This window comes from Dendrobates tinctorius, unplaced genomic scaffold, assembly GCF_039654945.1.
Source record: "Dendrobates tinctorius isolate UK_male_01 unplaced genomic scaffold, ASM3965494v1 ptg000265l, whole genome shotgun sequence".
NCBI lineage: Eukaryota > Metazoa > Chordata > Amphibia > Anura > Dendrobatidae > Dendrobates > Dendrobates tinctorius.
The window spans coordinates 13,813,216-13,825,471 of NW_027361932.1; the positions used below are offsets into that span (position 1 = coordinate 13,813,216).

At 45.2% G+C, this 12,256-nt stretch overlaps 1 protein-coding gene across 2 annotated transcripts in view; it reads right to left on the reverse strand.

Moving 5' to 3' along the window:
- PI4KA (phosphatidylinositol 4-kinase alpha) overlaps nucleotides 1-12,256 on the reverse strand; it is a 201,207-nt gene that overhangs the window by 112,808 nt on the left and 76,143 nt on the right. For both annotated transcript variants that reach the window (XM_073559137.1, XM_073559136.1), the window contains exons 16-19: nucleotides 8,595-8,778; nucleotides 8,104-8,207; nucleotides 7,764-7,932; nucleotides 5,456-5,506 (exon numbers count right to left, since the gene is read on the reverse strand). In XM_073559137.1, coding sequence (XP_073415238.1) covers nucleotides 5,456-5,506; nucleotides 7,764-7,932; nucleotides 8,104-8,207; nucleotides 8,595-8,778 — 508 coding nt within the window. The remainder of the gene's footprint in view (nucleotides 1-5,455; nucleotides 5,507-7,763; nucleotides 7,933-8,103; nucleotides 8,208-8,594; nucleotides 8,779-12,256) is intronic.

Sequence of the window (12,256 nt, forward strand, 5' to 3'; positions counted from 1 at the left end):
GAGTTTTGAAATGCCGACTTGATGGAATCGTCTGCGGGCGTCATGTTACGTTTGCAGAGCCCCTGATGTTCCTAAACTGTGGAAACCCCCCCACAAGTGACCTCATTTTGGAAACTAAACCACCCAAGGAACTTATCTAGATGTGTGGTGAGCACTTTGAACCTCCAAGTGCTTCACAGAAGTTTATAACGCAGAGCCGTAAAAATTAAAAATCACTTTTTTTCAACAAAAATAATTTTTTAGCCCCCAATTTTTTATTTTCCCAAGGGTAACAGCAGAAACTAAACCCCCAAACTTGTTGTGCAATTTTTACTGAATACGCTGATACTCCATATGTGGGGGTAAACCACTGTTTGGCCACACGTCGGGGCTCGGAATGGAGGGAGCACTGTTTGACTTTTAGAATGAAAAATTGGCTGGAATAAATGGTGGCGCCATGTCGCGTTTGGAGACCCTGTGATGTGCCTAAACAGTGGAAACCCCTCAATTCTAACTCCAACCCTATCCCCAACACACCCCTAACCCTAATCCCAACCCAAATCATAACCCTAACCACAACCCTAACCCCAACACACCCCTAACCCTAATCCCAACTCTACCACAAGCCTAACCGTAATCCCAACCAAAACCGACCCCTAAACCTAATCTTAACCCTAATTCCAACCCTAACCCTAGTTCCAACCCTAACCCTAGTTCCAACCCTAACCCTAATTCCAACCCTAACCCTAATTCTAACTCTAACTCTAATTCCAACCCTAACCCTATTTCTAACCCTAACCGTATTTCTAACCCTAACCCTATTTCTAACCCTAACCCTATTTCCAACCCTAACCCTATTTCCAACCCTAACCCTAATTTAAAAATAAAAATAATTTCTTTATTTTATTATATGTGCCTGCCTATGGGGGTGATAAACAGGGGGTTTATTTACTATTTTTTTCATTTTGATCACTGTGAAAGAATATCATAGTGATCAAAATGAATGAATGAATCTGCAGTGTTTGCGCCATTTTCCAAGATGGTGGTGCCCATGAATCAGGACGGCGGGACACCGGGAGCCGGAGCGGGACATCGGAGGTACCGGGGGGGTGGGGGGGGGATCGGAAGGTGGGGGGAGTGGAGAAAAGGGGGGAGGGGAGCAGATGATGACGGCGGCAGCACATTGCCGCCGTCAGTCGGTATCGGGGGCAGGTCGGCCCCGTGAGTCGTGGGGGGGGGGTGGAACTGGGTCTCCAGCCATGTCCAATGCAACTGCAGCATCGGCCATGGCTGGATTGTAATATTTCATCAATTTTCATTGATGAAATATTACTATCGCTCTGATTGGCCGTTTCACTTTTAACAGCCAATCAGAGCGATCGTAGCCACGTGGGGGCGAAGACACGCCCCCCTGTGGTGAAGTACAAAGCCCCCTGTATCTGCGGGTCAGGTGGCCTTTCAGTGACCCCAGTCACCCGATCCGCAGGGGGGCTTTGAAGTCATGACACAGGGTATGCGTCATGGGATGGATTGGCACTGACTTTCATGACGCATACGCTGTGTCATAGGTCTTGAACATCATAACTAAAATAAAAGGAAATTAACTTGCTTATAACGACATATATTTTTATGTCCTTTATAGTCCAAATGGGCTTAGATCCATACAAAGAAAAGAAACACCCTACAATGACTTCTCTACAAACTGGTGTATGAACCGCACTGTTAGACGCTGGATGTGCACCAACAGTGCAGTCTCTAGTGTCAATCTATATATATGTAATCGTCTTATCATGTCTGTAACCGAAATCCTGCGTCGCTGATTGGCTGAGCCCGGCCGGCCGCGACCAATCAGCGACGCAGGATTTCTGTGACAAACAGACAGGTACTGTATGATAATGGGTATGGCGCCGGAGATCGCGATCTCCGGCGCCATACTTACCTCACCAGGAGGAGCCTGCCTCCGGCAGAACAGGTCAGCGCTGGACCACAGGAAAGATGGGTGAGTATAAATGTTTGTTTTTTTGTATGTGTGCAGTTTCCTAGGGGTGAGGGGGACCATACATACCAGGAAAGGGGGGTGAGGGGTATCACGCATACCACGAAAGGGGGGTGAGGGGACCATGCATACCACGAAAGGGGGGTGAGGGGACCATGCATACCACGAAAGGGGGGTGAGGGGACCATGCATACCAGCAAAAGGGGGGTGAGGGGACCATGCATACCAGCAAAAGGGGGGGGTGACGGGACCATGCATACCAGGAAAGTGGGGTGAGGGGTACCATGCATACCACGAAAGGGGGATGAGGGGACCATGCATGCCACGAAAGGTGGGTGATGGGACCATGCATACCAGCAAAGGGGGGTGACGGGATCATGCATAGCAGGAAAGGGGTGTGAGGGGTACCATGCATACCACGAAAGGGGGGTGAGAGGACCATGCATACCACGAAAGGGGGGTGAGGGGACCATGCATACCACGAAAGGGGAGTGAGGGGAACATGCATACCACGAAAGGGGGGTGAGGGGACTATGCATATCACGAAAGGGGGTGAGCGGTACCATGCATACCACGAAAGGGGGGTTAGGGGACCATGCATACCAGCAAAGGGGGGGTGACGGGACCATGCATACCAGGAAAGGGGCATACCACGAAAGGGGGGTGAGGGGACCATGCATACCAGCAAAGGGGGGGGGTGACGGGACCATGTATACCAGGAAAGGGGGGTGAGAGGACCATGCATACCAGGAAAGGGGGGTGAGGGGGACCATGCATAACAGGAAAGGGGGGTGAGGGGACCATGTATACCAGGAAAGAAGGGTGAGGGGGACCATGTATACCAGGAGAGAAGGGTGAGGGGGACCATGCATACCAGGAAAGGGGGGTGAGGGGGACCATGCATACCAGGAAAGGGGGGTGACGGGACCATGCATACCAGCAATGGGGGGGTGAGAGGACCATGCATACCAGGATTGGGGGGTGAGGGGCAGCATGCATACCAGGATTGGGGGGTGCATTATTGCATTATTATTAAATCTTCATAAAGAAATTACATACATATTCTAGAATACCCGATGCGTTAGAATCGGCCCACCATCTAGTGTCTGACAAAAAGCTACATTTACAAAACATAAATTCTAATTAAAGGGATGAATATTTGAGTCCTCAAATGAGAAGGTCACATTGATGGACTCTAATCTTTTTGTGGACTGGCCAGAAATGTCCAGGTCTCATCAAGATAGAAGTTTGTGTTAGGAAATCATACTAGAAAACTCATTTTCTTGGACATTTTGTTGTGTCTGATTTTCAATAACATTAGCCTAAGAACTGCAACCTTTTTTTTTTTTTTTTTTTTTTAAACCAGTTCAGTACATTGCTTAATAGCCTTTCCCAAGTACTGCGCTACAGTTAGGTCCATATATATTTGGACAGAGACAACATTTTTCTAATTTTGGTTCTAGACATTACCACAATGAATTTTAAACAAAACAATTCAGATGCAGTTGAAGTTCAGACTTTCAGCTTTCATTTGAGGGTATCCACATTAAAATTGGATGAAGGGTTTAGGAGTTTCAGCTCCTTAACATGTGCCACCCTGTTATTAAAGGGACCAAAAGTAATTGGACAGATTAAATAATTGTAAATTTCTAGTACTTGGCTGAAAACCCTTTGTTGACAATGACTGCCTGAAGTCTTGAACTCATGGACATCACCAGGCGCTGTGTTTCCTCCTTTCTGATGCTCTGCCAGGGCTTCACTACGGTGGTTTTCAGTTGCTGTTTGTTTGTGGGCCTTTCTGTCTGAAGTTTAGTCTTTAACATGTGAAATGCATGCTCAATTGGGTTGAGATCAGGTGACTGACTTGGCCATTCAAGAATATTCCACTTCTTTGCTTTAATAAACTCCTGGGTTGCTTTGGCTTTATGTTTTGGGTCATTGTACATCTGTAGTATGAAGCAATGACTAATCAGTTTGGCTGCATTTGGCTGGACCGGAGCACACAGTATGGCTCTGAATACCTCCGAATTCATTCGGCTGCTTCTGTCCTGTGTCACATCATCAGTAAACACTAGTGACCCAGTGCCTCTGGCAGCCATGCATGCCCAAGCTATCACACTGCCTCCACCGTGTTTTATAGATGATGTGGTATGCTTTGGATCATGAGCTGCACCACGCCTTCGCCATACTTTTCTCTTTACAGCATTCTGGTAGAGGTTGATCTTGGTTTCATCTGTCCAAAGAATGTTCTTCCAGAACTGTGCTGGCTTTTTTAGATGTTTTTTTTTAGCAAAGTCCAGTCTAGCCTTTTTATTCTTGATGCTTATTAGTGGCTTGCACCATGCAGTGAACCCTCTGTATTTACTTTCATGCAGTCTTCTCTTTATGGTAGATTTGGATAGTGATACGCCTACCTCCTGGAGAGTGTTGTTCACTTGGTTGGCTGTTGTGAAGGGGTTTCTCTTCACCATGGAGACTGTTCTGCGATCATCCACCACTGTTGTCTTCCGTGGGCGCCCAGGTCTTTTTGCATTGATGAGTTCACCAGTGCTTTCTTCCTTTCTCAGGATGTACCAAACTGTAGATTTTGCCACTCCTAATATTGTAGCAATTTCTCGGATGGGTTTTTTGTGATTTTGCAGCTTAAGGATGGCTTATTTCACCTGCATGGAGAGCTCCTTTGACCGCTTGTTTCCTTCACAGCAAAACCTTCCAAATGCAAGCACCGCACCTCAAATCAACTCCAGGCCTTTTATCTGCTTAATTGAGAATGACATAATGAAAGGATTGCCCACACCTGCCCATGAAAAAGCCTTGGAGTCAATTGTCCAATTACTTTTGGTCCCTTTAAAAACAGGGTTTGCACATGTTAAGGAGCTGAAACTCCTAAACCCTTCATCCAATTTTAATGTGGATACCCTCAAATGAAAGCTGAAAGTCTGAACTTCAGCTGCATCTGAATTGTTTTGTTTAAAATTCATTGTGGTAATGTCTAGAACCAAAATTAGAAAAATGTTGTCTCTGTCCAAATATATATGGACCTAAGGCTATGTGCACACGCTGCGGTTTTTACTGCGGTTCCGCTGCGGTTTTGGCCCTGCGGAATCGCAGCAGTTCCGCAGACATGGTACAGTACCATGTAACCCTATGGGTTTTCAAAACCGCTGTGCTCATGCTGCATTTTTTTCCGCGCGGCTTTTTTTCCGCATGTCAATTGTTTCTGCAGATTCCGCTGCGGTTTCACACCTTTAACATAGTAGAGGTGTGAAACCGCAGGGCCAAACTGCAGGTCACTTTACCTCCGGTTTTACCTGCGGGAAAAAACCCGCAGGTGAAACCGCAGCGTGTGCACATAGCCTTACTGTAAACCTCCCATTCACTTGATGGTGACGGAGTCAGAATCCCACCGATTTCATATTTTAGTCCTATCTCCCGGACAAAAATGTGACAGTATGAATAAGAAAAAGCAGAAGTACTCACCACAGCAATTACAGGAATCAGAACTCCCAGGTTCCCCGCACTGCTGGAAGCCTAGTACAGAACATAAGGAAAGGTCAGGTGGAAGAAGAGTCGCCATTCATGTTAGGAGAAACTAACATATTTCAATCATAACATGCAAATGTATCCAAGAATTTATTTAAAGAGCCAAATTGATGAAAAGTGAATTTGCTTATGTTTCTGTAATTTTATGTTGCTATGCTTACATCTAATAAATATTTCTTGGCTTTCCTAAAGCAAAAAAAACCCCTGGCTGCAAGTAGAATAGGTAAATGTTATAGTGACAACAGCTGAATTACAGCAGGACTGAAGTTTGCTTCCTTACTTTTCCACTTGGAAGAAGATATGCTGTGATTTAGTGGCACAAAAAAAAAAAAAAGTCTAAGGATATTTTTTTTCCTTATAGCACAGATCTAACATGTGTCACCGGTAATCTATTGCTGCATTTACTGGGTATACAAAGAACTGTAAAATGAATGACAAGCTTTTTGAAACCACTGCGGAGTAGGATCTTCTTTTTCTACACTGGTCTGCTAGAAGAAGCACACCAAAATTTACACAATATTAGCTCAATGAGTGAAGGCGATTTCTAATGCGAGCACTCAGAAAAACAGGACACCGATCAATGTACATTTTGATCCTGCAAGCAAAACCTTACCAGTTCTGCTATGGGACTTTGCCCTTTTCTTGTGTGGGTGTGAGACCTTGACATATTTGCCACATGAAACGTCGCACACTGTATAGTCATATGTGCTGTCCCACAGATAAATAACCATTACAGAAGGATGCTGCCATTACCAAGGTATGTAGGACACATATGAAGCAAACATAGCTGGCCATTGTGAAGGACATGATTCCTAGGACCAACAATTACTTTCCATGGTGAGAAGTGTAGGCACAATGTGACAGCATTACCATGGCCGATTTTGGAAAAAGGAGAAAAAACACTTAGCGCACAGTAAACTACGCCGAATTTGCTTGAGTCATTAGTTCCACGATAGGCCACAGCAGCTGACTGACCATATCTGGAGCCATAATATTGGTCAAAGTGACTCAATCATAAAACAATAGAAGAATATAAACTGTAAATTCCTGATGATATGCCTTCTCTAGCCTCACTTTTCATTGTACTGGGGTCTATACTAATAAGTATCCATTATTTTTTTCCCTTATCCCAGTTAACAAAACCCCCATGGCCAGTAGGGCATTTAAAGAGAATCTGTCAGCATGATTTCACCCACCAAACTACTTATATCCACATGTAGCTCTTTAAAAGACAAATCCACCAATATCTTCACATGGTCAGTCGTTTGCTCTGTTTCTGAGAAATCAGGATCGGCCGAGTATGCAAATGAGGCTGCAAGCTCTACCGGACATGGAAGCTCTTCCCGAGCCGCTGTCATTCTGGCTCTATTCCCCGCCAAGAGCCGCCTGCTCCTGCTTGTTTAACATTCTATAAGTCACCACCACTTTAAGCTACATTTCCCATGTAGCAGCCAGATGTGGCTTTCTGGGCAATAACATCTGAGGACTAGGAGTCAGGAATTGCAACATTGGCATTTAATTAATAAGGAATCATATTCCCCATTACAAAGATGTCTTTTTTTTCATGTCTACTTTATAGACATCAGATTACTGAGGGTTATGCAGACCTAGACATGAAAACATTCAGACTACCAAGTTGTTAAGCTAAAAGCATGTCTGTAGTAAAAATCGACCATTGGAATGATGGAATGGCAGGGTGTTAAAACTTGCACAGGCAAACAAAAGTTTAGAAGTGTCTGCAGACGTTAAAACAAAGATGTCAGAATTCATCAATTTTGGTGGGAAAGGTCAACAATTTTATGTGTATGAGAGGCTTCCATTCCCCATCATACCCATGCTGAAAAATGATGTAGTGGGAAAGAAGGATAGGGAATGCTGAATTTCAACACCCAATTTGTTTTTCTCAGAAGAGATAAGCCACCGCCAGCGGTCTCTGGCAGCATCTTACTCCTCCCTCAAATATGAACACATGCACCATCAACCGAACTTAGTGTGAATATATATGGAAGGCGGAGGAAATCGGGAGGAACAGATGCCGGCAGAATGTGTAATAGATTAATAGCTATTGAACAAGTCGAAATACATTAGCAAGAAACATCAGCTTCCTAAAATACAATACAATGCCATACATTACAACATGCAAAGAAAAAAAAAAAAAAGAGAGAACATAGTATTAACACCAACTGAATGCTGCCATTCATAACATTGTGTCCTCATGATTCAAAGCTACACTAAAAGGTCTCACCTTGAGTGCCGGACCTTTCTCACTGGCTCTCTCACTGGCTCGCTTGCCCTCCAAACCTAGTTGTACAAACAACTCCAGTAGGTTCATCAGCAGCTCATCTACCAGCTGTTCTCCTTGGATGTTAGCTGCAATGTTTGCCAGTGCATTAATGACCGCCAAGGAGCAATGTCTGACAAAAGAAAGAAGGAAATCTGTAAATTAGAGACTATTGTAACTGAAGAAATGCCAGAGGTCTTAAACATCTATATATATATATATATATATATATATATATATATATATAACATCCAAAATCACCCAAACTTTAGTCACGTAGAACAGTAAGTGCAGCATAACATACCGGTATCCATGATCTTTATAGTCCTTGGTGGCAGAGTACACAACCGAACTGGCCTTCACACTTATCTGCTGAAACAGGTTCCACACTTCTTGGTAAATATATTGCTGTAAAGAAAAAGCCATATACATGTAAAAAAGGCTGGGACTACGCAGCAACTTTGGCCACAACACTTGTCCTGAGACAAGAGTTCATTAGGCATCTCTGCTACATCACACAGATGAGGTCTCATTGCAGCCATGAAGGTACCACTGCTGTATCAAGCAAGTCGTACAATATCTGATGAGGACGTACTTCTCGCACCTTGCTTGACGTAGTCACAGTACCACTTGTATTGTGCGGAGACGTATCGGTGACACCTAGTAAACTTTGCTTGCGTGACAAGTGTCGAGGCCAAAGTTGCCATGTAGCTCTATCTCAAGGAAAAAGGCCTCTTTCTTCACTTATGAGCCCCTTAATAGCCAGTGAAGAAAGTCATCACTTTGACTACTTACATTTCCGGTTATAACCATGCACCCCAGTTGGTCTATGATCAGCACATCTAACTGTGATGGTGGTTGACAAAACTTCTGTTGAAGAATCTGAAGAATTGGCTCCATCACCTTTGGTGTATCCCTGAGGGCAACAGCAATGTGCCCCAAAGCACGGATTGTGTGATCAGGAATCAAATGTGCGTCTCTAAAAGCAGAAGAAATGGACACTTCCGTATATTTTCGGTGCTTAAACATTATTAAGGGTCTTTATTATAGCAGACAACATGACCGAACATAAGCTTCTATCTGTTCATTATTAATAAACACATCTGCTTTTATTTTTTGTTTAACCCCTTCGTGACCAAGCCTATTTTGACCTTAATGACCAGGCCATTTTTTGCAATTCTGACCAGTGTCCCTTTATGAGGTAATAACTCAGGAACGCTTCAACTGATCCTAGCGATTCTGAGGTTGTTTTTTTCGTGACATACTGGGCTTCATGTTAGTGGTAAATTTAGGTCGACAATTTTTGCGTTTATTTGTGAAAAAATCTGAAATTTTCACATTTTGAATTTTTATTCTCTTAAACCAGAGAATTATGTGACACAAAGCTACATTTCCCACATGTCTACTTTACATCAGCACAATTTTGGAAACAAAATTTTTTTTGTTAAGAAGTTATAAGGGTTAAAAGTTGACCAGCGATTTCTCACTTTTACAACAAAATTTACAAAACCAATTTTTTTTAGGGACCACCTCACATTTGAAGTCTCTTTGAGGGGTCTATATGGCAGAAAATACCCAAAAGTGACACCATTCTAAAAACTGCAACCCTCAAGCTACTCAAAACTACATTCAAGAAGATTATTAACCCTTCAGGTGTTTCACAGGAACTAAAGCAACGTGGAAAGAAAAAATGGACATTTTACTTTTTCCAACAAAAATTTTCTTTTAGCATCCATTTTTTCATTTTAACATGAGCAACAGGATAAAATGGATCCTAAAATTTGTTGGGCAATTTCTCCTGAGTACACCGATACCTCATATGTGGTCATAAACCACTGTTTGGGTGCATGGCAGGGCTCAGAAGGGAAGGCGCGTCATTTGACTTTTTGAATGGAAAACATGCTGGAATATTTAGCGGTTGCCATGTCGGGTTTGGAGAGCCCCTGTGTGCCTAAACATTGGAGCTCCCCTACAAGTGACCCCATTTTGGAAACTAGACCCCCCAAGGAACTTATCTACATGCATAGTGATCACTTTGAACCCCCAGGTGCTTCACAAATTGATCCGTTAAAAAAAAAGTACTTTTCTTTCACAAAAATTTTCTTTTAGCCTCAGTTTTTTCATTTTCACATGGGTGACAGGATAAAATGGATCCTAAAATTTGTTGGGCAATTTCTCCTGAGTGCACAGATACCTCATATGTGGTCATAATCCACTGTTTGGGCGCACGGCAGGGTCCGGAAGGGAAGGAGCACTATTTGACTTTTTCAATGGAAAATTAGCTCCAATCGTTATCGGACACCATGTTGTGTTTGGAGAGCGCCTGTGTGCCTAAACATTGGAGATCCCCCACAAGTGACACCATTTTGGAAACTAGACCCTTTATGGAACTTATCTAGATGTGTAGGGAGCACTTTGAACCCCCAAGTGCTTCACAAAAGTTCATAACACAGAGAAGTGAAAATAACAGGATTTTTGGGTTGCTTACCGTAAAATCTGTTTCTCGGAGCCTTCATTGGGGGACACAGAGACCATGGGGTGTATGCTGCTGCCACTAGGAGGCTGACACTATGCAAAAAAAGGTTAGCTCCTCCTCCGCAGTGTACACCCCACCGACCGGCAGGGATTTCCTCAGTTAGTGAGAAAGCAGTAGGAGAAGTAACAGAATAGATTGAAAACAGAACAAACAACTCAACTGTAACCATTCAACCAAAGTAAGAACAGGAGCTGTAGAACATGGGAGGGTGCTGTGTCCCCCAATGAAGGCTCCGAGAAACAGATTTTACGGTAAGCAACCCAAAAATCCTGTTTTCTCGTTCGCTTTATTGGGGGACACAGAGACCATGGGACGTCCAAAAGCAGTCCCTGGGGTGGGAAACAAACTTCCATCAGGCCAGCAGACTCACCACCGCGGCCTGCAGAATCCTTCTACCTAGGCTGGCGTCCGCCGAAGCGTAGGTGTGGACTCTGTAGAATTTCACAAAGGTGTGAACCGATGACCATGTTGCAGCTTTGCAAAGCTGCAGCGCGGAAGCTCTGTGGCGTACCGCCCAGTAGTCACCCACCGCCCGAGTAGAGTGGGCCCTGATCCCCAGAGGGGCTCCGCGACACTTAACTCGGTAGGCTTCCAAAATTGCCGATCTGATCCAGCGAGCAATAGTGGCCTTTGACGCCGGGAGACCTTTCCGCGCCCCATCTGGAATAATGAAAAGAGACTCTGTCTTTCGCAAGGAAGCCGTCCTAGACAGATAGACTCTTATTGTCCTAACCAGGTCCAGCTTGTTCAAAGACCGCTCTCGGGGATGAGTTGGACTCGGACAGAAGGACGGTAGCACGATATCCTCATTGAGGTGAAACGAGGACACCACCTTCGGAAGGAAGGAGGGCGGAGGCTGCAGAACTACCTTATCCTGGTGAAGCACCAGAAAGGGAGAGCGGCAAGGAAAAGCTGCCAATTCCGACACGCGCCGGACGGAGGTGATGGCCACCAGAAAGGCCACCTTCCAAGAAAGAAGAGAAAGGGAAACTTCCCTGAGAGGTTCAAAGGGAGAACCTTGCAGAACCTCAAGAACCAGATTAAGATCCCATGGATCCACGGGCGCCCTGTACGGCGGAACCGTGTGAGCCACGCCCTGAAGAAAGGTCTTGACTTGAGGACGGGAAGCCAACGTTCTCTGAAAGAAAATGGACAGCGCCGAAACTTGCCCCTTCAAGGAACTGAGGGCAAGCCCCGCTTCCAATCCTGCCTGGAGAAAGGCTAGGACTGAAGGGAGCGAAAGTACATGGGCGCGATGTCATTGGTCTCACACCAAGTGAAATAGGCCTTCCAAGTACGGTAGTAGATCTTGGAAGATGATGGCTTTCTGGCTCGGATCATGGTCTGAGTTACTTGGTCGGAAAATCCAGCTCGTTTCAAAACCTCGGTCTCAACAGCCACGCCGTTAAATTGAGCGGCCGAGAATTGGGGTGGCAAATCGGACCTTGGGACAGCAGATCTGTTCTGTCCGGAAGCTTCCAGGGAGCGTCCGCGAGAAGATTGACAATGTCCACGAACCAAGACCTTCTGGGCCAATTCGGGGCGATGAGAATGACTGGAATTCCTTCTGCCTTGATCTTCCTCAACAGCTTGGGAAGAAGAGGCAGAGGAGGGAACAGGTAGGGAAGATCGAACTGGGACCAAGGAACGGCCAGGGCGTCGTCGCCCACTGCCAGAGGGTCCCGAGACCTGGACACGAATTGTGGGACTTTCCTGTTGAGGCGAGACGCCAGGAGATCTACATCCGGGGTTCCCCACCGAAGGCAGAGCCGATGAAACACCTCCGGATGTAGGGACCACTCTCCCGCCGCGAGACCCTCGAGGCTGAGAAAATCGGCGGCCCAGTTGTCTACGCCGGGGATGTGGACCGCGGAAATTGTCGGAACGGAAATCTCCGCCCAAAGAAGAATTTTGGACACCT